At 48.8% G+C, this 26,099-nt stretch overlaps 1 protein-coding gene and 1 long non-coding RNA gene across 2 annotated transcripts; one reads left to right on the forward strand and one right to left on the reverse strand.

The window, feature by feature from the left end:
* Positions 1-227: 227 nt before the first annotated feature.
* On the reverse strand, positions 228-4,424 carry LOC126050924 (uncharacterized). Its single transcript, XR_007509680.1, has 4 exons — positions 3,119-4,424; positions 2,673-2,840; positions 1,315-1,484; positions 228-1,118 (listed from the first exon to the last, which is right to left on the reverse strand). It is a non-coding gene; the product is annotated as an uncharacterized LOC126050924 (long non-coding RNA).
* Positions 4,425-8,557: 4,133 nt separating this feature from the next.
* LOC126051104 (uncharacterized) lies at positions 8,558-15,433 on the forward strand. Its single transcript, XM_049829843.1, has 2 exons — positions 8,558-8,691; positions 12,609-15,433. Exon 2 carries the CDS (start codon positions 12,611-12,613, stop codon positions 13,601-13,603), a length of 993 nt encoding a protein of 330 aa, XP_049685800.1. The 5' UTR covers positions 8,558-8,691; positions 12,609-12,610; the 3' UTR covers positions 13,604-15,433.
* Positions 15,434-26,099: the final 10,666 nt, after the last annotated feature.

A 26,099-nucleotide genomic window follows, 5' to 3' on the forward strand; every position in this document is an offset into this window, starting at 1 on the left:
TGATAAAATAATTGCTCCTTTCCATGAAATTCTTTGCATACATTTTCCTGCCATATCCTGCATGCTCGTAGCCAGGTTCCCTTTAAAGCATAATTGAATCTCTCCCATCTAATTGAAGTTTGTTGCTTGAGGATTTGAAAGATCCCTGCTTACCTTGATTATTCAGTTAGCACCATCAGTGCATTCAATGTTCTTTAATCAGGTAATGAACTACCTCAGCACTTTCAATATGGAAAAGACATTTACTTACTTAAATGCCCTGATAAAACAGCAGACCAGCCAAAACCTGGGTTTCATTTACTGTGACAATTCATGTAGTATCTAATTTACAGCTGTGACAAGGGTTATATTTAAATGGCTTTTGCTTTCCCAACCCGAAGTTTTTGAGATTTTTACAGTGGCCATGGGGCAGGGTCTCACGTCCAACATGAGAAACACCCACGGTGGGGTCAAACACGTCCAACACCCCTCCGTGTCCCCCCCAAGTCTTCCTCTCTCTCTCCGAAATGCCTGAAGACGACGATTACAGGAGGCCATCTCTTCCTCTCCTGGCTTACAGCAGCTTTTTAGCCCCTTTGCGTCTATTCTTCAGACTTGGGCGATAATGTGCCCATGTGGGAGCCCGGACAGACGTACGCACACGTACACACAGCCTCAAAGCTCCTGAACATCATTTCCTTGGCCTGGGGGTGATGCCAAATGGAAAGGGAAGCGGCAGAATTTAAAAAATCTACCTCATCTCTAAGGAGAAATACCGTGATCGTCCCCTGGACCCTGCTGGGGGACTGTCACTGTTTCGGAAAGCCCCATGACAGCTTAACACCTCTTTCTCCAAGCGTATTTGAAGGTACCTGCCGTGGGGCTGGATGAGCCTGGGAAGCCGTGCTTTGGGAACAGCCCCATGAGCGTTCGTTCCAGGAGCCTCCTCCAGTTGAAGGCGTTGTGCTCATGCCCCCAAAATCGAGCGGCCCAGCTCGGGTCTCATTGCAGATTCCTTCGAGGAAGCCTGGTGTTGCAGGGAGGGCAGGATCACGGCGGGTTAAACAGCACTGACTGCATCACTGGCCAGGATTCATTTACCCACCTCAATGCAGTGTGCGCATTAAAGCAGCAGCTCTCTGGCAGTGGAAGGAAAGGAAAAGTTATCCCAGAAGAGAGAAGCTGCAAAGAGAATGTTCTAGCTCGTTCACATCGATGATGTCCGTACAGTATCCTACTCCCATGACATCCACAAACACCAAATACTGGTGTTTTGCCTGTTCCTGAACACAAAGCCATGCCTGGCTCCCTGCATCCCCACAAAAGCAAACTCACCAGGCGTGATAGATTGGCAGCAAGCCATAAGCTAAATGCCAAAACCGCGCATTGCACTGCAAAACGGGTCTCGGCATTTGCAACCTCTGTCTTCTGTGCCTGAGGACCTCATCCTGAAGAGGTGCTGAGAGGAGACCCCCCACCGTCTTCATGGGAACCACCGCTCTGGCCTTGGAAGAAATAAAATAGAAATAAAATTGGCCCGTGCGTTGCTGAGATTGTGAGGGGGCTGGTGCTGGGCATTATCAGGGGGATCAGCTTTTTGATACACAGCATGAGTTAATTAATGGTGTGTGCATACACTCTCCTTCCTCACGTGCAAGGGGATCCCTTGCTCGTGCACAGGCAGACACAGGCACTGCAGGATTACCCGCAGGGCAGCTGGTTCAACAAAGACGGGAGGAATGGGCTAGGGATGGAGTTTCCCAGCAGAGATCCTCTCAAATCCACTTGCAATCCCACTAACACCAGTGAGAAGTAGCATGGGCAGAGCAAGGAGCCCGTGCTGGTAAACCAGAGCCTCCCTGGGCAAATATTCATGTCTTTGGAGAAGGACTTAGGGCTTGGTGGTGCAGCAGGTTGGCTCTGCTGAGCACTCTCCGGGGGGGGGGGGGGGGGGGGGGGGAACAAAAAAAAGGCAAAGCAGTTCAAGGAGCAATTCCAAGCCAGGGAAGTGGTTATTCAGGTTATTCTCAATGGCACCAGGCAGAACGTAGCTCCTCCAAAGTGCTGTGCAAATCTGAGTGTCCCTTCACACAGTGGGATGGGGGGTACGGGGTGATTTCCAGCCGCCCACCCAGGGGCTGCTGGCTCAACGCTTGGCTTTGCTCCCAGGGGTCAAAAAATGGTGCAGAGCCCTTCTGGGGACTGAATACCTGCAAACCCCGTGTGTGCATGCATCGCTCTCCTGTGCTCTCTTGCCCACCATCCCTCCCCACCACCCTTCCACGATCCCTCCCCTCGGCGGCAGCTTTCCAAAACCGAGCAGGGACCGAAGCGAAGGAGCCACAGAACCACATCGAGTGCAAGCGCACTTCTAAAAACTCATTACAGCGAGAAGCAGAGCAGGATGACATATGTGGGAGAAACCTCATCATAGTTAATCTGCTGGGTTTTACGCTTCATCAGCAGAGTGTTCCCACCAGCCTTAGGCGATGAAATTGCATTTTGCGTCCGTGCTACCCCGAGCAGCACTTGGGTTCCTGGCAGGCTGGCGATGGAGGACCCACTCAGGCTGCTTCACCTCTCCAGATGCAGAATTACTACTTGAGTTACCACTAGATGGTGGCACGGTACAAGAAGTAAGATTATGAAACAGCCGCTGGACTTACTTTGATACCAGGGTAAAAAAAAAAAACCTCAATCTGGTGCGAAGGGCTCTCTGCATCCCGGGGTTGCAGGAAGGACCAGATAAAGTAAAACCCACTCGGCTCGGTCCCCACGGCAGCGTGGATGTATGCGAAGATGCTGTTGTAGTGCTGTCCGTGTCTTACCAGCAGCTGGGGGCTGAAGGACAAACACGAAGCCTGCAGGAGAGAAACACAGAGAGCAGCACCAGTGGCGAAATAGAGCCGTGATCAGGCCCACCACCCAAACCACAGAAAATAGTTCACGAATTAAGTTATTTTCTGGGAGTGCTGTTTCTTAGGGCACGTAAACACAGCCCAGCTGATAACAGAAAGTTTAGAGGATAGTAACATTTGCAGGGTTTTCCACTGATGGTTATCGTTAACTGGTCTTGCAAATTTTTTAATCAGGCAAAGCTCTTTCGTTAAAGAAATGCAACAGCTGTGGGAAGACAAACCTGTCTCAGGTGAGCCCGCAGCTTGGATTAGCAGCCAAATACTGGGCAGTTTGTAACAAATCATTTATTGAGCAAAATGGGGTCCGTTTTCTATTTGCAGGTGACTGGGGTGTTCTTGCTGTTTGTGATTGAAGAATCTCTTGTGCAACAGAAGTCGTTTATGGCAGGTTTACTCAGATCGTTTGGGTCCTTTGTGACCTGGGGGGGAGAAGAGTCTGTGGGACTGATGGGACAGCTTCTGAAATAAAATTGATATTTAAAAGATGGAGATCCCAGGGCCTGAAAAATGAAAGCTGGTCTTCCGTGCAGTTGAGGTCTTCAGAGCAAAGAGAAGCAAACACGGCTTTCCTGGGAGCTGAGCAGCCACCCGCTCTTCTGCACAGCACGTTTGTACTCTACCCTCGGTCCGACTGGGTTTATTTTCAGCACAAGGAGAGGTGGATCAGTAGCATGGCACGTTTACACCCCTTTTGCCCGCCAGCGCTGCCAGAAGGGATTTGGGAAGGAGTTATGCCAGTGAAGTACAATTCTTCTGCAAGGCTCGACCGGCAGGAAAAGGCTTGTTGCTTGTAATACATAACGGCATTTGCACGGCTCGCTGCTCCCCTTGGTACGGATTTCTCAGATTTTCTGGCCACCGCCGGCATCCCCGGGGGCCACCCTAATGGGTTTCGGCTTCAGGCAGCCCAGGCTGCCGCGGCACGGGGGTTTTCGTGGGAGCCCGGGTAGGAGAAGGCTGTCGAGCACTGGTGGCACGGTGTCCTCGGCGAGCGCTGCCACCATCGACAGCGCTCCGCTTCCCAGCCTCTTCGGGGGGTGCGTCCAAAAGAGGCAAAACTGCATCGGTGTTCAGGCGCTTTGGGGCGGTCAGGTGTTTTGTCGGAGTCTGGATGTGCATTTCTAGAATCTAAAATGATGTATGGAAAAATGCCTGCATACAAAGACACAATGTAACCTTACGCAGACCAGTAATAATATAACTAAAAAATTATTTATGTCATTGCAAATAAACGTCCTGGGCTGGATTCCCAGGGGCAGTCGCCAGTGAGCAGCCACCATGGTTTGCACTTTCTGAGACATCAAAGTTCTTTAAAAAAAGTCCGCACCGGCCCTGAGCTCTCTGCCAGCACCAGTGGGAGCTGGGCTGACGAACCCGTGACACCAGCATGGCCTAGAAACTCCCAGCAAAGGCTCCCTGGAGTCATTTTCTGAGCTTAATTGAAATCCCAAGGAAACCGAGTGCCTAAATCACTCTGAGCCTTTTCAAAGCCTCCCGAAAAGACTCGTCCACCCCTGTTCCCAGCTGGATGGAGAGCTGAGCTCCTGCAAACAAGCCTTGTGCTAAATGGCTACGGGCTGCAGGAACCCAGCCCTCGCAGCAACTGGTTCCTCGCTTGCAAAAGACCAAGAAATACGTGGTAATTTCCAGAAAATCTGTGTGCATCAATTACAGTGTTTGTACAAGTAGCCGCCACCAGTTACCGTGTGAGCTGCAGTCAAGGCAACAGCTGCGGGTGTGACATTTCTAACCCAGCTCTGTCTTAGTTAATAGGAAAAAAGCTCATTAATGTTTCACGGGAGTATCTTCACCGCGTACCATTGCGGCCGCTTGCTGTAACGCACGCTAGGTTAACGGGCTGGGGAACACAATTAGAGAACACAAATCATCTGGAATCTGGCACAAATCGGGTCAAACTGTTTTCCTTTCCTGAATTTTTAATGAACAAACGTGCAAGAGAGAAGCAGCTCGCTGCAGCGAGGTGGGGAGGTGCTCAGCATCGCCCTAACCCCATACCCCGTCCCCGGCAAGAGCCAACGCTACAGCAAACCCCGGCATTAACGCCGCTCCCTTCCTGACACTCTCTGACATGTTTTTGTGTGCTTCTGGCTCGCAGCACAGGAGCAGGGTGACACCATTGCCCAGCCATGCACCAGTCACAATATTTGCCAGTTTACCAAAACCCCCCTCATTTCTGCAGGTGGGAGCGTGGTAGGACTGTGTGCACGGGCTGGTGGGGGTCCCTTTGCGATGCCCGTGCCTTTGGGTGCTGCGGCTGCTCCGGGAGGAGGAGAGGTCGGAGACGAGTGGAAGCAGAGAGATGCCAAGCAGCATAAAAACTGCTTAATAAAAAGAAGAAAAAAGTAAAAAAACCGCAGTGAATTTACAGTTTTACCGATTACAGCCTCTCACTGGGTGAGCTCAAAAACTGGGATTTCTTTCAAACTGGGATTTTGCTACCACAGCCCGGGGCAGCGACGCCTGCGTCCCAGTGCCCAGGGCTCAGCTGTGTCACCGCAGGCGCGAGCGGAGCAGCGATGTGGCATCATTGAGCCGTCGCATCGGTGCCACCCGCTCCGACCTGCATCCAACCACTCCGCTCATCGCAGCCGCCCAGCTCCCCCAGCACCCGCTGTACAGATTCATTACTTTGGAAAGCATAAGGTGATTTTTCCCCCCCCCTCTAAATAAATATTCCTTGCAATATTCCAAAGCAAAAGTTATTTATGAAGCAGCTTTGGCAGCACTGATGCCCCTTCAGGTGGACATTGGCTTTAGCCAGCAGTGCCAGCACCGTCCCAGCGCCCCCATTTGGCATTAAGAGTATTTTTCCTGAGAGTACCCAAAATGGGAATTGACTTTGGTATCCATTTAGGGCTCCCAAAGATTAATTGGTTTGTTTAGCCGAACATCAACAAGCTTCAAAAATGCCCAAAGGAGAGCTGCCTGTTCCCCTTGTGCAACGCTGCTAAACTGTTTGAATACAAGGCTTTCCCCCAAACTGGAAGCATTAAAAAAACCCAAAAAGCTAACAAACAGCAAACCAACCAAAAAAAAAGTCTACAACATTTAGATCTCAGACATTCAAACAAGCCTTGCAGAACTAATAACTTGTATTTGCCTTGGCAGCTTGGGCACCGCTGCTGTTGCTGTTTTCTTTTGCTATTAATCCCATTTGGTCACGGTTTTCATGCGCTCAGGAATGCTGATTCACTGCGCTCTCTCGGGAGAGCGTAAGTACAGGCGACCGGGATGGTTTAACCAAAGCCGTCTTCAGAAGCGCTTGGAAGACACCTACAGCAGTTCTGTGAAGAGACAAACAAGCGTTCAAAGGTGCATCTTTTTTTTTTTTTTTAATTAACATTTTTTGGCAACCACTCGATGAAAGAGAAAACCAAATGGCTGTGGTTGAGGTAAAAAAAAAAAAAAAGAGGTATTGCTGTAAATTATATTTGGTTAATGATAGCTACTTTTTAAGCTGTATCTGGTATTTTTAAATTTATATTTTAATCTTCATATCAAGAATGTAAAAGAGATGATAGAGAACAAATCATTTATACTGCGGTTATCTGAGTAATTCCAGTAACAGTGATTTGAATAAAAGTGATTTTCCTACAGTAACACCAGACGTCTGGAAGAAACTAATTTCAATAGATAGATGGGATTTTTATTGCAAACTCATATTTTTAGTGTAGCTTCATAAAGAAACACCTTACCGAACCACTTTTTGGGAGGACCTTGATCACGTTAGAGGCTCTTAGGCAGCTTCTCCATGTGGGGTGTGAGGTGTCCCCAGCCCCATCATCCCCGGGGAGGCTGCCACGTCCCACCGCACACCACCAAAACCACGCAGAGGGACAAGGGTATGGAAAAGCTTTAGGAGGGACCCTGACCCTGTTAGACGCCCGATAACCCAACCCTGAGCCTAATTCAGCTGCTTTCCCAGGTGGGGTGGCCATGGCCAGCCCGGACCCTTGCACCCCCCCAACTTGCTCCACCAAACCATGAGAAGGAGATGGCTCCAGCTGGGAGGAGGGACTTTCCAGGAGAGGGGAATGATCTTGAAGAGTTTTATAAAGTTAAAGTATCCATGCACATCTGCACATGTGGAATTTTTTTTCCAGATCAGTGATTTTCCTCATGAAATAGCTTTCCCAAGCTTTATACTGCAGCTGCTTAGAGTAGCTAGAGTCTGTTTTGTTTTGGTTTTTTTCCCCCGTTTGATGGTAATTATGGTGCCTGCAAGCAAGAAGGAGAAATCTAAGCTCTAAATTGTTACTACAGCATGGCCCCAGCTGATCATTGCTGCTAGCAAATTTAATGCATGAAGGTTGAGGGTCTTTCCAGCAAACTTCAGCTGTTTGGCATCAGAAGTCCAGACAAACGGCTTAAGCTTGCACACCTTTGATATTTAAATGCTAAGCAATGGCTATTTCCAGAAAGCAAATAATCTCTGCTTTGAACTGTATCCTGAAGGGATGCACAAGTTTTATGAGCTGCTTCTTTCTTTCCACTGGAGATAAGGAAAGAACCTGTATGATGAGTGTGGGCTTGAGCAACCAAATTGGCAGTCTAAGCCAATTCCAGCCTGAATGCTGGTAACACTGAGGATATTTGCATTAAAACTAAAGCAGTGATTTTTTTTTAATCTAGGATTTCTGCTTTTCTCTCCATCCCTCCCAGCAGCTCAGGACAGGCGGTGTGGGGTGCCGCAAGGATGTTGTGCTATTCCCCAGTAAGGAACAGCAGCTATCGAGGCTCCCTCTGAGGGCAGGATTTGGAAATAAAAGCAGAAGGAAGATTCAGCTGCAAAATAACTAGTCACCTCCCCACCCAAACGCGACGCCGCAACAGAGGCTATGAGAGGTGCTACTGGAGTTAGAGCAGAATTGCAATCAGTTTGCAGCATGTTAATAAGCCAGAAAACGACCACTAATCCCCGCTGCCCAGAGACCTGCAAAGTCGGACGCCGCCGGTCCTCCTGCCAAAGCGATTTGCCAAAATGCCCTTGTGTGGGCCCGCTCGGTGGGCGCCAGCTCGGTGAAAGACAAAGAGGCCCGATGCTGCACCTCTTCTCCGGGGGGGGGGCAGGGGAGGGACAAGGCTGCCGGTGCTGCGGCTGCACCTCTGCAGCGGGTGCACGGCTCAAGCAGCCGGTCCCCTGCGGCTGCTGGGGCACAACTGGGAGCGGGGAGGGAGGGGGGGACAGGGACACCGATGCCGCAAGCATCTCTCGCTCTCTTGGGCAGACCTGGCCAAGCGGCACGGGTTTGCTCGCGAAATAAGGCGGAGGAGGGGTGGAAGCAATCCAAAAATCTAAGGACCCTCCGTTCAGCGACAAAATACGATGGTACTACGGCTCCTCTTTTCACACCCACCTCCCCCCCGCCCCCAGTTTGGAGCACAGGCAGCCTCTTCTGCAGCAAAACCACAGCACCGCACTCACGTTTCAGGTGGAGAAAATACAATAAGGGAGTCGAGAGGCAGGGATTTGTCGGGGACCATCCCCCATTGGGGCTGGGATGCTCTTGCCTCCCTGATGCCCGTTTGCTGTCCCGATGCTACACGGCATCTGTCAGATGCGGGCTCTCCGGCAGGGCAGGCAGCCGGCGGGCTATATTTAGCAACAGCAACAAAACAGGCAGCCGAATCAGCTGACTGGAGGCAGGGAAGCCTGATGCACCGTTTAGTTTTAGACAGCACATATTCCGTGCCGAAAACAGGGAGGGAGAGAGACGCGGGCAGCCAGGGAAGCTGAAAGCCGCCCGTCCCTCCGCACCAGGCAGCGGCGCAGGTAAGGGGAGGATGTCCCAAAAGGTGGGATCCGGACAGGGGCTGTGTCCTGGGTATTGCTGGGAAGGAGCCAGGATGGCTGCGGCCGAGGATGCTCCAGGCGTGGCTGGGAGGGGAAGGCGCAGGGCTGGGGGGTTGGTGATTTTTTTTTTTGCTCTCTGGGGGCTGCTGGGTGGTGGTGGTGGGTGGGAAGGTGACCTTAGCGTGGAGGGGGGCCATGCCGGTGCGGTGCCCGGGGGTAAAGGGGATGGCATCCGGGCTGGAACCGGTCCATCTTATCAGAAGAGTTTGACTGTAAATAGGTAATTTAATTTCCTTCCGGAGGAAGGGCGCGTTAACAGGAATTAGTTAATGATTGGCGCTATCGTAAGTTAACGTGGCGTGCCGGTGCCCATTAACTGACATATCTGGCCACCCTCCTTGACACCGGGGTCGGAGCAGGCCCAGATCCCGAAAAAGCCGAGCTTGGCCGAGGGGGTGGGAGGAATGGTGGAGGAGCAAGCTGCCACCTTAATGCTTAAAGAAATGAGAAGAAAGGAGCAGACGGAATAAAGAAAGAGAAATAGAAAGGCCATAAGGTTTAAAACAAGCATCTCCTGGTCTCAGTTCAGCAAATCCCAGCTTGGCTGACTTCACCAGTAGCACCTGAGAAGAAAACCTGTAAAAGCCAGTAGCAGCTCGGGGAGGGATGGGCACCCCGTGAGCTCCACCCTGGGCTCGGGGCGAGCTGCTCACTTGCACTCCATATGTGATCCGCAGCTTCGCAGGGAGGTTCAAAGCAGCCAGATTTATTTCCAGCAATGACAAGCAAGGCATTAAAATAGCTAGCAAAGCACTTTTGTGTTCAATCACACAAGAAAGATATATTGTGTCAGTAGATTATTCACATACAAATTCCATGCTGGGAGGATAGTTAAAAAAAAAAGGGGGGGGGGATTGAGGATCCAGGCTATGTGGCCATTTCTGCCAGAAGGGGAGTTAAGCAAAATACAGGGGAGAGTGTTTTGAGAAAAAAACCATAATCAGTACAGTTAGCAAACACTGCAACACAAAATATTTGTAAAAAAGGTTTACCTGACTAGTGGGAGCAGTTTGATGGAAATCCATCCTAAAAAGAGTTGAAGATAACTGCTTGAATATAAAGGACATGAATTAAATCCCTTTGACTCTATGTAAGCATTCAGGGAAGGCTCTACCACTCCATAATTACATTTATGAACCACTGGCAGAGGCAAAAATGAACATGTTTGTACATTATCACCTAGTGCTTCTAGACGAGATCAGCTGTAATGTCACTTCATTTACGTGATGCTCCCCACAGGGGTAGGTCAGCTCCTCTCCCGTTGAGATCAACTCTTGCCTGTTCGGACACACTGTGAAGTCAGAGCCCTGTTACAGTGAACACACCAGCAGAGTATTAAACAAGGAGAGTAGTAATTTGTCCCTTGCTGCTACAACCCGGACAGTGAGACGAGCTAGTGCATCTGTCCCCTGCTTCAGCTGCTGACCCCTTGCATTGCTTCAGAAGGGAGCACAATTACTGATCTCTTTAATGAACCTTTTATTTTCTACTGCACTTAATCATAGAATCACAGAATGGTTTGGACTGGAAGGGACCTCGAAGACCATCTAGTTCCACCCCCCCGCCACGGGCAGGGACACCTTCCACCAGACCAGGTTGCTCCAAGCCCCGTCCAACCTGGCCTTGAGCACTGCCAGGGATGGGGCAGCCACAGCCTCTCTGGGCAGCCTGTCCCAGCGCCTCACCACCCTCACAGGGAAGAACTTCTTCCTTCCATCTGATCTAAATCTACCCTCTTTCAGTTTAAATCCATTACCCCTTGTCCCATCACTACACGCCCTTGTACAAAGTCCATCTCCAGCTTTCCTGTAGGTCCCCTTTAGGTGCTGGCAGGCTGCCATAAGGTCTGCCCAGAGCCTTCTCTTCTCCAGGCTGAACAACCTCAACTCTCTCAGCCTGACTTCATAGGAGAGGTGCTCCAGCCCTCCGATCATCTTCCTGGGGGGAGAATCGCCTCCCTCGACCTGCTGGTCACGCTTCTTTTGATGCAGCCCAGGATACGGCTGGCTTTCTGGGCTGCAAACGCACAGTGGTGGGTCCTGTTGAGCTTCTCATCAACCAACACCCCCAAGTCCTTCTCCTCAGGGCTGCTCTCAAACCACTCATCACTCAGTCTGTGTGCCTGGGATTGCCCCGACCCATGGGCAGGACCTTGCACTTGGCCTTGTTGAACTTCATGAGGTTCACACGGGCTCACCTCTCCAGCCTGTCAAGGTCCCTCTGGATGGCATCCCTTCCCTCCAGCCTGTCGACCGCACCACACAGCTTGGTGTCATCGGCAAACTTGACAAGGGCGCACTCGATCCCACTGTCCATGTCACTGACAAAGATGTTAAACAGCGCCGGTCCCAATACCGACCCCTGAGGAATGCCACTCGTCACTTGTCTCCACTTGACATCAAGCCATTTACCGCAACTCTTTGAGTACGACCATCCAGCCAATTCCTTATCCACCGAGTGGTCCATCCATCAAATCCATGTCTCTCCAATTTAGAAACAAGGATGTCATGTGGGACAGTGTCAAATGCTTTGTACAAGTCTAGACAGATGACATTAGTTGCTCCTCCTTTATCCACCAGTGCTGTAACCCCATTGTAGAAGGCCACCAAAATTGCCAGGCACAATTTGCCCTTAGTGAAACCATGCTGGCTGTCACCAATCACCTCCTTATTTTCCATGTGCCTTAGCGTAGTCTCCAGGAGGATCTGCTCCGTGATCTTGCCAGGCACAGAGGTGAGACTGACTGGTGGGTAGTTCCCTGGGTCTTCCTTTTTTTTCCTTTTTAAAAATGGGGGTTATGTTTCCCCTTTTCCAGTCAGTGGGAACTTCCCCAGACTGTCACAACTTTTCAAATATGATGGATAGTGGCTTAGCCACTTTGTCCACCAGTTCCCTCAGGATCCATGGGTGCATCTCATCAGGTCCCATGGACTTGCGCACTTTCAGATTCCTTAGATGGTCTCAAACCTGACCTTCTCCTACAGTGGGCAGTTCTTCATTCTCCCAGTCCCTGGACTGCCAGTGAAGACTGAGGCCAAAAAGTCATGGAGTACCTCAGCCTTCTCCGTGTCCTGGGTAATCAGGTCTCCTGTTTCCTTCTGGAGAGGGCCCACATTTTCCATAGTCTTCCTTTTACCACTGATGTACCTATAGAAGCTTTTCTTGTTGCCCTTGACGTCCCTGGCCAGATTTAATTCTATCAGGGCTTTAGCTTTCCTAACCTGATCCCTCACTGCTCAGACAATTTCTCTGTATTCCTCCCAGGCTACTTGTCCTTGCTTCCACCCTCTGTAGGCTTCCTTTTTGTGTCCGAGTTTGTCCAGGAGCTCCTTGTTCATCCATGCAGCCCTCCTGGCGTTTTTGCCTGATTTCCTCTTTGTTGGGATACATCGCTCCTGAGCTTGGAGGAGGTGATCCCTGAACATTAACCAGCTTTCTTGGGCCCCTCTTCCCTCCAGGGCTTTATCCCAGGGTACTCTACCGAGCAGGTCCCCGAAGAGGCCAAAGTCCACTCCCCTGAAGTCCAGGGTAGCGAGCTTGCTGTGTGCCCTTGTCGCTGCCCTAAGGGTCTTGAACTCCACCATTTCGTGATCACCGCAGCCAAGGCTGCACTTGAGCTTCACTTGGCTTCTTTTCTATATATGGGGTCTTTATGAAGCCCTGTATATAAAAGTACTACCAGCAAACTTTTAAAATGCAGTTTCTGTAAGCACCACTGTCTGCCACAAGAAAACATCGGGTGGCTCAGGTAGCGTGGACTTTACAGAAACAAGCCCAGAATTTCTTTACCGCAGCTGGCTTTCACAGGCTGATCATGTCTGGTCTGTTCTTTGCAGCCATGGCACCCCGGATAAGACTGAGTCTTTCAAAGCCTCTCCCAACCATATGCGAAACCCACGAGGAAGTGATGGAAGATTCAGCCAGCAACCTGAAGTGCACTGGAAGCACTGCAGCCAGCCCAGACTCATACTCCAGCGACGATTACATTCAATCCATCTGCCACCTCGCCAGACCCACCTTCCCGGGCCTTCCTGAAAGCAGCTGTAAGGTTCAGGACAGAAAGACCCTGAAGACCCTTGAAGACATGTCATGGTCTCCATCCCTCGGAGGGACACAGCAGGAGACATCAAAATACAAATTGACCAATCTCATCTCAAATGTGGTGCCGCTGGGAAAAGTCATGCCTGCAGAAACCGACTTCTGGTCCAGAGAGGACCCCCTGGCACAGATTTACACGCGTGCAGGAAAGCTCTGCTCCTCCAAGGCTTCTTCATACGGTAAAAGCTCCAGCACTGGTTACTCATGGTGCAACTCGTCCGCCCTAAGTGGTGAATTTCATCCCCCAACCGTGAAAGAAAAAGCCAGAGGGAAACCCAATTTTCCACGAGTATTCAGTTTTCCAAGGCTCCCCTCCCCAAGACCAATGCAGAAAGAAGCGGTCTGCTCAGAGCTGAAGTATCTCAGAAGAGATGAGGGAACAGTTTTAGGGAGTAACCACAGTCAGAAAGAAAATGGCCCCGTGTTCATTAGTGGGGAAGAGCTATTGCCATCCTCAGCCAGAGGGAGGCCGGTAGGAAACCCAGCCTTGCGCTGCTCTGAAAGAAGGCAGAGCTGTTTGTTCAATAGAGCAGGCACCGATGAAAAAGAAGGGAGAGAAACTTCTCACTGTGACAAAAATGCAACTGGTGATGTCCCCACCAAGCAGAGATACTCCGAGTGTTTCCAGGTACCTAAAAAAGCCATGATCCATAACTGGATTTCAGAGCACAGATGCATCTGGAAAGAAGCAAAGGTAAAAGCTTGTTTGCTCCCAGCTATTGCTGAAGTGTGAAGAAGTAGCTGCTCAGAATAATTTTATTCACAAGATACAACCACCCTGTGCTCTAGATGCTCTCCCTGGAGTCCTTACACAGAAAACATGGCTTGAATGTGCATGCAAGTCAGGCAGACTTTTGTGACCCATCATATCCCTCATCAGTGGGCAAAGGGACAATTCAGAGTCTCATCCGCTAAGGAAACAGCAATGAGTTCTCATTTCGGAAAGGCAACAGTTCATAAAGCGTCTCCCCCCGCCTATTGCCTAGAACTGCCCTGAGCACGAACTAAAGCTGGAGAGAGTACAAACCCCATCTGTTCTGCGGGAACATCAAACTACTGGTGTTTTCCAGCAAATGCCAAAGAGCCAGACGTTGCTCACACTTAGGTACGGTTATTCTGCAAGGAACATTTTGACCGATGCTTGGACAGTACTGAACGAGCTCTCTCTGACATATACATTTATGAGGAAACCATTATAGATCCCTGCGCCAACACCAGAATACCACTGGATAGGTCATCTGTTAGTGCAGTACCATAAAGAAATATTTTTTAAAAATCGCAAGAAGTCTTTTATGAAGATTTGCTAGAGGGCAACATGGAGAATATTACAACTCCTCTGGGTGGGGATTTTCCTGTTGCTTTCCCCGGCACAACCCTGTTACCTTTACTCCTTGATTTATCCTTGGCAGGAGGAGCGCTAGGAGCCCTGGGTGGGCATTGCCGTCCTGGAGCTGTAACAACCTGCGACGCCAGCTGTAAAAAAACCCAGATGTCATGCTGGTCTCTGCACTGTCACAGGACCTGAATGTAAAATAATCATTTCTGGGTGTCCCTTCGCATCTGTGCTTCTGCATTCTCACCTACCTGACCATGCTAACGATGCTGACTGTGCTTCGCCTGGTGCTGTGAGACCGAAACATGAAAAAACCACCGCATAAGCGCGTGGTATGACCATCTAGCACATAACGTATGTAAAACGATCCAGCGGATGTTAGTGCTACGCGGGACGTCTGCCAGAAGAGAAGGATTCCCGCGCTGCTGCGAGATCCCGGCGTGGTGTGGTAAGTAGGTGGCCAGCTCATCCCTCGCGGCTCTGCAGAGACTTCTCCGTCCAGAGAAACCGTCTCTCGTCGGCGCTTTCTCCTGCAGTCAGAGCAACCTCACGTACCTGCGTTTGGTACCGCACTCTCCGAAGCCAGCCAAGAGAAGTAGGTGAGAAAACTGCAAAGCAATACTAGCCTAATTATTATTACTGCTACCAGGAATAAATCTTTTGGCGCAGAGGAGAGCGCAGGGAGCAGGCTGCTTGTTCAACAGCAGCTAAGATGGGAAATACCATTGGAAAGCTGCAATTATAAAAATGCTCACAAACAATTTATAAACCACCCCAGAGCAGATTAAATCAGAAGGCAACTTCTGCTCAGTACCAACATGAGTGTAAATACATTCGAGGATCAAAAGGTGAGCATATTTGAGCTTCTCATTCTCACATCTCTTACCTCAAATTTTTTTTCTCCTGTTGAAACTCATTAGCACTATGGAGCTGATGCTTTTCATCTTTGTTTTTGAACTAACCACACAGCAAGAACAAAAGTGAAGGTGGCTCCAGCATTTATTAGAGCCGACGGAGAGAGTTGAATCAGGGAGGTGCCGGCCCACTCTGCCTCCTCTACATCTTTCCCTTCCTTCTCAGGTTAATGCTGGGATTTAATGATGCTTGTCCTTATTGCCCTGCTGACATTTTAATTTCTCTCCACGTGAATACTTATGACACTAGTGCCTAGCAAGTCTTGTGCCAACTGCATGTATCACTGCTTTTGACAGAGGAAACAAATAAAATCATTACACCAAGCTGCTGTTTCCATTACTGCAGAACCACGGGCGATTATTTTCAGTGGAGGGCTGGTCCACAGCACATGGGCTTGTGATTCTCCTCCCAAACACCTTCTCACCCCACCAGGTCACCAACAGAGCCAACTCCCAGGCTCTTTCCCCACACATTCAATGCCTTGCAAAGCTTTTCTGCCTTGTCAGGGTCAGGCCCTCCGTGCCCAGGACCCAGGCAATTGCTTCCCTTAAAACCAGCCAGGCTGTGCATCAGCAGGTTTCCCCGGGACACGCGCTGTAGCTAAAATATTCATCCTCATGGCAGAGGCACAAAAGGGCTTTCACACCTCACCCCTTTGGCAGCTGATGCTCAACACCGTGAATCCTTCTCAGCTGCCACATGACCCCACGAGTCTCTAAAACCCTGAAACCCATCAACTTTTCCAGCACGAGCTCCGCAGAGATCTAAAACCTGCGCGCAGGGACTGGAGCAGTTATGTGCCGCGTCTAGAGGAGAGCCCAGCCATGGGGCTCCCAGCTCAGCCCTTTCTGCTGCTCCTGGCTCTGCAAACATTGCAATACCCAGAGCAAAGAGGTGCAGGAGCGGGTTAGAGCTGCGACTCAGGACACCTTGGGAAAAGCCCCCAGCTCCTCTTACCGAAGACGGGGAGCAGTGCCGCGGTCTGCGGAGCTGGGGCGGACGGCAGGGCTGGGCTCAGTGCTGGGGGGGATTTGTAATCACGGCGGCAGTCCCAGGTTTGCTCAGCAGCAGGTTGCTACGTGCCCGTGGAACACCAGGTATTTGGTGTTAGGTGCAGCGAGGCTTGGAGGAATGAAGCTTTGGAGCGAATCGGCTTTTTCCGGAGCATACTTTTTCTTTAGTGAAAACTGAGCTACCATTCCAGCAACTGCGAGAGGAGCCGAAGATGCTGGGATGCAGCAAAGATGGGGACAAAGAGAGGCACGGGCAAATCGGGGTCACAGGAGTGACAAGGCAGCAGGGCGAGAGGAGGGAAACACGGAGCCGATGGTCCCTGCGAGCCGGGCAGCTCCGCACGATGGGAATGCCGGGGGGACTGGGAGCCCCGGGCTGAGGGGATTCCAGCTGTGCAGTAAAGGCTGTGACAGGGGTGAGAAAAGGAAACGTGGTTTACATAGGACAGAGACAGCAGATAGGGAGGGTTATTAGCTTCAGCCACCCTTCAGGTTCAGATAGATCCTGTTTTGAAAAGCACAGCCCTCACCTTCTTCACCATCGCCTCTGTTGGAAACGAACACGTCGGCCCCCACGAAATCACTGGGCAATTAAATACCGCAACGCTTCCCTGGATAAGGTAGTTTCGCAGCCGTTACAACATCATCCACCTCCCATGGACGCGCTCCGGGCCGGTTCAGCAAGGAGCCGGGGTGGGGGGCAGCCCCTTCACCCCACTGCGGCCGGCAGCGGCTGCGGTGAGAGCCCCGCGGCTCCCCAGCACCGAGGGCAATCCCAAAGGTTTGACCGAGAGCTGCCGAGGGAGCTGCAGTCCTGCCAGGGGAAAAGAAATGGGATGCGTTTGCACGGGCTGATATGGGTATACAGCACTTTTCTGCCTGTTCTGGTGTTTCGCAACCGTACTGCCCCATGGACGTACACCTGGGGCCGTTGGGAAACGCTCTCCCTCTTTTGCGCTATACAGAACAGTCGGGATAAACCTGCAGAAGTCGCAGCCAGTTCAGAAAGTGTTCCCAGACAAGAAAGAAAACCTTATCTAGGAATTTAGGTCACGGAGCGAGATAAAAGCTGTGCTGCTTCCACAGCCCATCTCATGGCAGACTCTGCATTTGAAGTCACTGGCAGAAAAATCTCATTTATTGAGATCATCAGAACTGCCAAAGGGATTTGGATTAATTTGAATGGGGAATTGGTATCCAAATCCCATCAGCAGCTTTCAGTCTCAGCCTTCGCAACCAGTTCACAAGCAATCTACGGGCTAACGTGCAATTTTGCTTGCGTGATCATGCAGCCTTTTACTACTGCAAACAGTAAATGCATTTGGACACAGAAAATCACGACCAGAATTTGCAAACCAGAAACAGCAAGGTAGAACCAAAACTGTCCCACTCTTTCCCCAAATGCTTGTCTTTCAAATGACAAAGGTACCGATCAGATCAAACCAAAGGTGAGGAAGCAAGGGCTCTGTGAGCCTCGCTAACGGGATCTGGTGATTAGGTTTGTACAACGCAGAAGCAGCTCAGAAACTCCTACAGCAGCCACAGCACACGGACCCTCGTCCACTGCAGGAGAGGCCTTTCTGTGCCAACGCGGACAGCCAGGAAGGCAGATGTTGATCAAAAACTAAAAGACAAGCCAGTGCGACGTATTACAGACAGGAATAGGTCGCAAACGGGTCTCTCTCAGGGAGGGATCGTAATGCCCAGAGACAAGCTGGAGCAGATTTAAGGGCTGCACAACAAACAGGTAGATGCAGGAGGTGTGTGAGTGAGGTTAGCAAAACCAGTTTCTAAAAAGGTCTTTAACTCTGAAGTTAGGATAAAAGCAGCTATTTTTGTTTGAAGAAAAAAATCCAAATCTTAAAGCTCCAAGAGAAAACACAGGGCCTAATTTTAGGGGGTCAGACCTGAGCCTGAGGCAGAACACAGGGTCCCTCTGCTTAAAGCAGGGCCTTTGTGGATAGTACATCAGGTTTCCCTGTGCCCCGAGTGCCTGCAATCGGGCCTAACTGCTCACTGAGCGCATATTTTAATTAACTTTGAGCCTTCCTAAGTGGAGAGTAATGATAAATGGCGTACAAGGAAGTTAAACTGCATTTAGTGACTAAGCAGGAATCCCTTAGCTTTGAATGAAATGCTCGTACGTCCCATCAGCAACATGATTAATGGCAAAGTGTTTTGCATTTGCAGCTGTAACCGCGGGCAGAAGAGAGATCCGAAAGGATGGCTGAAAGCTTTTCTGCTTGTGTTTGAAGAGTCAGATCATTCACGCACAGTACTCTGCCTTGCCCACCAGAGCCCATGCGTGGTTTTTGGGGCTGGCACCACTTATGTGGGGCACAGCGGACACCAGTGGTGACCCCTGAAGCACCACATCTTGGGCTCGTGGCCTTTTCCCATGCTCTGGGATTTGCAAGTATAATGTAACTTGCCTGGCATGATGCAAAATACACGTTGTGTAAACACAGATGTAATGTTCCTGGCAATCGCAGCCTTCCTGGAATTAATGCTCCTGGAGGCAACGCTTCCGAGGACTGTTGCGGGGAGCTGTAGAAAAACTAGGCATTTTTGGAATACCATCTACTTGCTACATAACGTTTGACCAAATACCATTTAGAATCAAAGGGAGCCTGTAAGTGCTTTGGAATGGACTTGTAATGGGAATAACTATCTGCTGCATTTAAAGCACAGATTTCTAATAGCAGCTGATGAGGGAAACCAAATTATTAGTTTATTTATTTGCATGTATTAGCATTTTGCCAACCATTTCTTGTCTCTATTTTAAATTTATCTAGCTGAAAGCACATCAGCCTGCCATGAGCTTAGCAAAACCTGTGTGTTAACCACAACATTTTAGCTGCCTGCACTTCACACAACTTGCAGCGGCTTTTCCTCTCTGCGATCAGCAAGTCTCTGTTCTGCAAAGCAGGGTCGTCACGCAAGCTGAAAACAGAACTAGCCAGCAGGAAGACTGCCACATCTCATCTGCTGGTGGAGTATGACATCTACAAGTCAGCTGAGTTTAGCTGAATGTTTTGTTTTTTCACCCTTAGTCACAAGTATGTAGGAGAGAAAATGGCTTCTGGTTTATATCAGAGGTGTTGGGCTGCAAGTTTTATATCTTTCTAACTCACTTGACGGAGCATCGAGTGCAGCTAACCTGGCTCGTGGATCAGCTTCAGAAAAGGGAGATGCCACATCTCAAGTGTCCAGGCTCCAGAGCAATTGCACGAGAAATACCAACTTTGCTCGAGGTGCTCTTCACGTTCCCCCTCAGCTCACGCTATAGAAGCATCGAACTACACAGAAAAAAACGGTGATGTTTGCTCACAGATGGCCTTCATGGGTTAGTAATGCCAGCTACCCATCGGGTCCTGTTCGGCTGGGTGCTGTACAAATGCACGGAGAGTGGCCATCTCCGACTCGCTGAGCCTATGAGCCATTCAGACCTCATTAGCGAGATTAGCTGGGTGCTTCAGATTAAGGTTGATTAGCACAGAGCAAAGGAACCTGTGCATGGTCCTTGCTCTCAGCAGAGCCAGTGCTGTTAGTCAAAAATATTCCTGGTCTTCAGGGCAGAGCAAATATAAGCACAGGCTTGCTCATGCCCAGTTTTGAATCCGTAAACAAGGGTACACAGACAGAAAATGAGAAGTAGACGATTCAGAGAGAAAGCACCAGGCCTTCTTGCTGTGCAGGGTCAGCTCCAGGAATTAATTGCTGCAGGATGTCAAGAAGATAAAATTTAGCAGGATTCAAGAGAGGATTAGACAGCCCTGTGATCAGGAACATTTGTGCAATGCTAACTGGGTCAAAGAATACAAGAGAAATTAAGCACTGTGCTTCCCTGAAGGGCTGAGCTGGTACCAGCTGGATTTAAAACAGATTCCTCCCTACCTCCCCTTCCCAATCTTGTTATAGCAACAAGCGAATAGCAGGATCTATTGCCAAGTGTCTTCTCTTTCTTTAGAATAATAAAGCATCACCTGCTCTAGCAAGTCCTCGAGAGCCAGCGATGACCGGTCCATGCTACGGCGTGTGGCAATTTTAAAGATAGGAAATGGAAGTTTTACCTTCTCTGCTGCCTCTAAGCTTCAGATCAAATAATTTCTCAAGAAGAGAATAAGGCGCACAATAAACTGGCTGCAGATGAGCCTGTGGGTCTCCACCCTGAAACCCTTTTCTAAGCATAATTAACCGAATTATTTAACTGTATGATAACGTCAACCAGAAAGACATGCAGGGGTAACAGCTGAATCCGACAGCCAGCACTAGTGGTATCATAGGGAAGTGTCAGGGAGCTAATGGGAGCAATGGTTTCTACCACCAAAGAGAGGAGAAGAAATTGGATCTTGCTCCAAGTGAGCAAAGAAGCAAAATCCTCAGCGAAAACACAAACTTCCCTCTTCAGGTGGGCAGATACGCACTAGCTGCTCCATGGAGGTAGCTACCACGGAGGTAGTAGCTGGTGGCTGAGGCACCCAGTATAATCTTTTCCAAAATTTTCTTTTTCATTAGAAAGATGCTGACAAAAAAAATCTATAGTCTTTGCACATTTTTCTGACACCGTAAAAGCGCTCCTGGCACAATTGGCCAGAAGGCACGGCACACTGCGTGACAAGCAAGGGTAGTATAAGCTGCTCCAAGCTCATCAGTTCACTTCATTAAATTTCACTGTCTTCAACAAAAGGATTCTAAGAGAAATGTCTCGCTAAGGCTAATGCTGGCAACAGAAAATTACCTGGTAATCTCAGACAGGCAGCAGAAATCTTTGGATTCTGTGCCCAAAGACAAAACCTTCTTCCTACAGTCCATTGCAAACAATACAGGATAGAAAGAAAAACATGTCAACACTTAAATATCATCCCATTAGGCTTGGCAGAAATTTGGGATGCCCACTATCTTTGAAATTTTGGTATTTGAAAATAAGGATGAAAACAACTGCTGCCAAAATTGCCAAGGAAACAAACCCTCCCCAGCAAATTCTGTTGTATCAAATGCTGTTTAGCACCTAGCAATTTCCTTTCAAAATGAAGTTCAAAAAGTTTTGCAAAATTGTATTGTATTTTCCGTTTTCCTTACTGCCTGCTCTTCCAGGAATGGCAACACTTAATACGATCTGTCACAGCTTTGTCAGACTCTGAGACGCAGTGGGGCAGCGAGGACCCAGCTATCTGACAGAACTCTGTAATAAGGATTTATTAGAGTTCTTTCCTTTCTCATTAACAGTAATAAGGGCTACATTTACACAGCAGCTTGTCCCATGTGTATATATATTTATTTTTTTTTTTTTCCTAGAGAAGCGTTTCTTGCTTGGATCATAAACCAGTTGGACTATAAGATTTTACTGCTTCTGGTACCAGCACTCACATCCCGATCCACATTAGCTCCCAGGCTACTTCAAGACGACACAGACTTGCCTACCTTTATGGGTGAAGGCCTTTGCAGACATATTTAAGGAGCCACTGCTTTCAGAACCTCGTACAAAGTGTTCCACGCCAGCAGTAGACTATTTTTAAAATCGCTATGAAAACAAAGCACCGCACTGCGTGCATTTCTTATACCAGGGACAGAAGAAGGAACCAACCCACTCGACAGACCAAAGGCACATTGCTCGCCGTGCTGTGGAGCGGTACTCCGGGCAGGACACGGCCACGGCTCTGTGCTCTTCCCATACCGTTTAATCTACCTGACTGTAGAGGAATGGCACCCTCGTTACGCTCCCTCCACACGCTTTGGCTCCCGGGAGGTGATGCTCACCTGCAGGACACGAGGGAGCAGAAACAACCGAGGAGTCTGAGCTGGGGATGGACGGACAGACGGACCGACCGCAGGCGCGATCCGATCCGCAGTCCTGACACCCAGGACCTTCAGCAAGCTGCTGGCTTTTGGAGTTATTTTGGCTTTGTGTAGAACGGGAATAATTCTTACTTAGGGGAAGAAGGAGGATTTGTAAGATCAGGCAAACCTATAACAAAAAGTAATTATATAGAAACAGATTTTTCATAGGCAGCAAAGAATCGCAGTGGTGAAAGAGGAGCAGGTGCTGCAGCGCTGGGTGGGTTTGTTCTCTCTATCCGTTTCAGTAGTTCCTACAGGACATGAGTAATACAGACAAATGTAACAAAACCGCTGGCTGTCTACTGAAGATGATGTAACTAGATGAAACTGCAGTTTTCACACCATCAAATGTGAAAGCTTAATTAAATTGTACAGCCATACCAAAACCTCAGGACTGTACCCAGCAAAAAATCCAAACCCAGTTCAGTGGAATGTGAATTCCCGTGTTTGGTGCTGCAGGTCGGACGCTCGCCCTGCTCCGCCTGCGATGGTTCGGTGAGTTAGGACAGATCTCAGGGAAGACAGTCTGTTCTACACGCACACGGGGTAACTTCATTTTTTTGTGCTCCTGCACACCTGCTCTCCCAGTGAAAGCCCCATGGAGTTAATGGAAAATTTCCTGTTGGCCGTCTTGGGCCGAGACCCAAATTTCTACCTTTTGTTCGTCTCCCTCCTACCTCACTGGTCCCTGGATGAAGGATCCCACCTAAGGGAGAAATTGTTACCTAAAGTAATCCCAGCCCAGAAGTATTCCTAGTTTACCACGTACAAGCATTCGCAGGAATAGCCCGCACTTATACAGAGGTACAGCCTCTCAGAGAGCAGCTAAGGTAGTATAAACCTTCAGCCGCCTCACATGCTGTCTTAAAACACGGCAAAGGGAATAAAAATACATACATTCACGAAGTAAGAAACTGAAAATCAAACTGCCGTTTGAAGGATAAGCATGTTTGACTTGCTCTTCTCTCTCTGGGCAATGCACGCAGACCTTTTACTGAATGTAATTGCTACTATTCCCTGGAAGACTCGTGATCACACCGAGAGACAAAGGAAGCTCAGTCTTCAGAGGTGTTAACCGAGACAATTGTTAAATATCTCCACTCGCTTCCTTTGCACAGTAAGCTGTAACTCATAGTTCTGAGGTTTCCGCAGCAGCTCTTCCATGGGTGGACGGCAGCAGACGTGCCCCCCGCGACCCACGCGAGTGCACGAATCGAACAAGAAGTGGGTTCGCAGCGTCGCAACCACGCCGACCGGCGAAGCACTCTCGCGTGCCACTGGAGCCTGGCTCGTGTCCCCACAGAGCCCAGAAAACCGCAGAGAACAACTAAACGAGAAAAGTAAAGGTCTTGCCTCGTCAAGAGACTGACGTGTTAGAAGCTCCAGCCCGGTCACGGGGAATTCCACAGCGGCAGACACGATGTCAGGCGGGATGCTTCCCTTCACCCCAGCTGCTCACGAGAGCAACTTGTAGGCAATCCCTAACACTCCTCTCTCCCGCTGCTTTATCTGGGAGCGGAGGAGATGGTTAAAAGAAATCCTTGCACATCTCTAGGCTTTTCCCCATCTAATCTGTGTCTTGCTGCCAGGGTCAGCAAAACCAGCACGTAGCTTGGTTTGGGTCTTTAGATACAAGAGGTCTCAGACCTCTTGGCCAAGAAGCAGACGGTTAACTGGGACACCATTTTTTGAAAAGGAAGAAGGGAACTGAAAAATCAATAAATCCAGTCTCTGAAGAGCTATCGATACCGTTAGCCACAGTGGAGAAACTATCATTAATTCACTATTGGCACCCAAAGGAAGCAGTCTGTGCCTTGAACTAGAAAAATCTAGGAAAAAAACCTAGAAAAAACTAGAAAAACTAAACTAACTAGGGGGAAATAGAAGTGTGCTATGACCCATCAGCTGAAGCTTAAATCTTCGTGGTCACTAAAACTCAGCAGGAGTGTATCTATGTTTTTATTTTCTGTAATGTGTGAGTTTTTACAACAAACATCTAGCGTTTTTAAAAGAAATTAATACTGTCCACTGACGCACCGTGAAGATTTAACCTGAATGTACCACCTTCCTATCTTTTAAAAACTGTTAACCTGTGAGAATACCAGGCTTATTGTGGAGTAAGAAAACATTCAAATGCACCAAAGGTCCCCATAGCTTAATTAGCTTTACTGCTTTCCATACAAACAGAGTAAGTGAACATTTAGAGCGAACAATTAGTGCCTCTGGGTTAGGAGGGGAAGATGCAAAGCAAGAAAATAACCAGAACACTCACCTTTAATGAAGTACGGTTTCTCCCAAAAGATCACCCAATGCACCTTGCATATTCTTGTCCTTTCTACTTACCTTTTTCTCAGTTTCTCCTTCTTCCCTCTCTCTCTTTGGGCTCAGTTCCAGATGTTTTAAGGCTCCTCTGCTCTACCCGTGTCAGTAGAAAAGAAATGCCACACAGTCACGTGCACTGCTTTGGGAAATTCCCACCCTATAAGGCACAAACCCAACTCTGTACCATCACTGAAGAGCCAGTGGACATGCGGTATGAAGGACCAGTAACTAGGAGTCTGGCCAGAATGATTTTGTATTCAATTATATTAAAAAACCTGTGGTTATTTTACTGCAAGTTAAAGAAAGACAAATTTTCTCTTACCTGGCTTCAGACCACAGGACACAAGCTCAACTCAATCCTTTCAGTGACAGATGCTGTTTTACACATACGCTCTCTGGACAGGACACCAGGCTCTCCATTAATTTTGGCACAGAGTTTCCCTTACAGATAGATCTCCCTATACTTACATGCCAGCTTAGCAGATATTATTTAAGAGTTCATCAACTCCAATTTGGAACCATGTAACAACTGTACTCATCTTAAAACATAGCATTAAGTAGATTAAACGAAGCAAGCAAAGGCCCTAGAATGATTTTACCATTGAGAATTAAGTAGGTCCTTTTTTATTCCCATCATGACAGCTGGATTTATAAAGCCAGTATTTAATTGGCACAGACGTTACCAAACCAACTGCTGCCACTGGAAGAGGTTCATTCCTGGGCCTGAATTCCCACAAATACCCATAATTCTACAAGCCACCCTTTCTGGATGGCACTCTCAAATATGTTCACACTCTGTGCACATGAAGCCTGTGTTACAGACACCATCTAGCGGCAAGACCGCAAATATGATGGTGGGAATTAAAATCTCACCCACGAGACAGAACCAAAGAGAAATCATTGCTGAAATCTGGACTGGACTCATCACTGCTGGGGACTTACAGCTGCTTCGAGACGGCAAACTTTAGAACTACAAGCAAGCTGAATGCTCTGGGGCATGTGGTTTTCACGGAAACACTGAACTAGATCCTTTATTTCAAAGCAAAACAGTGCCAACATACTGAATACGAGTTCTGAAGAGATGCAGGGGTGCCAGCGAGATGTCTTGTATGCTGCAGTGCTTTATACAGCAAGTGTGCTCGCCTGTTATGCTTCCTGCTACTAGTGATGGGAACATCATATAAGAGTCCGCACTGTTACGCATACGCTCCCATACAGAAGAACCCCCCCCGAAAGAATGTGATATTAAAATAAACTAAGGACAAGAGTTAGGCTGATCTTATGCCTGAAAAAAAAGATGCAAGAAATCTTCACTCTGCTCCCCTTCCATGGTAAATGAATGGAATCTTTGAATTCCTTCTCGCTGCCAGACCCCAAGACTACTTTGGGCTTTCTGGGGTGGGGAAGGGAGAGGAAGGAGTGGGGTCTACAGGATCCAGACAAAACCTGTGGACTGCACAACTGACCTTACTGACTGACTTGGGAAGGGCAGAAGACGGCCAGATATGAAGACACGGGGTTGAGATCTGAGTAGGTTTGGTTACGGGTTTTCCACAAACTCTGGAGGCGTTACTAATCAGGTCTTCACTTTGCAATCCAAACCCAATTGATTCAAGCAGCTTTCTGCTCTGCAGATCTAGAAAGTAGCAGAAAGTAACAGAAAGTACAGGAAGGTCTTTCTGGGATTATCAAAATTCTTACATCCTTCCATTTTACCCTTACCACACTTCACTCACTCTGGCTCTATGTGCAACTCTTCAGGAAAAGCTTTAGGAATTAAGTTAAAATATGAATTAGACTTCAAG

This window comes from Accipiter gentilis, chromosome 26, assembly GCF_929443795.1.
Source record: "Accipiter gentilis chromosome 26, bAccGen1.1, whole genome shotgun sequence".
NCBI lineage: Eukaryota > Metazoa > Chordata > Aves > Accipitriformes > Accipitridae > Astur > Astur gentilis.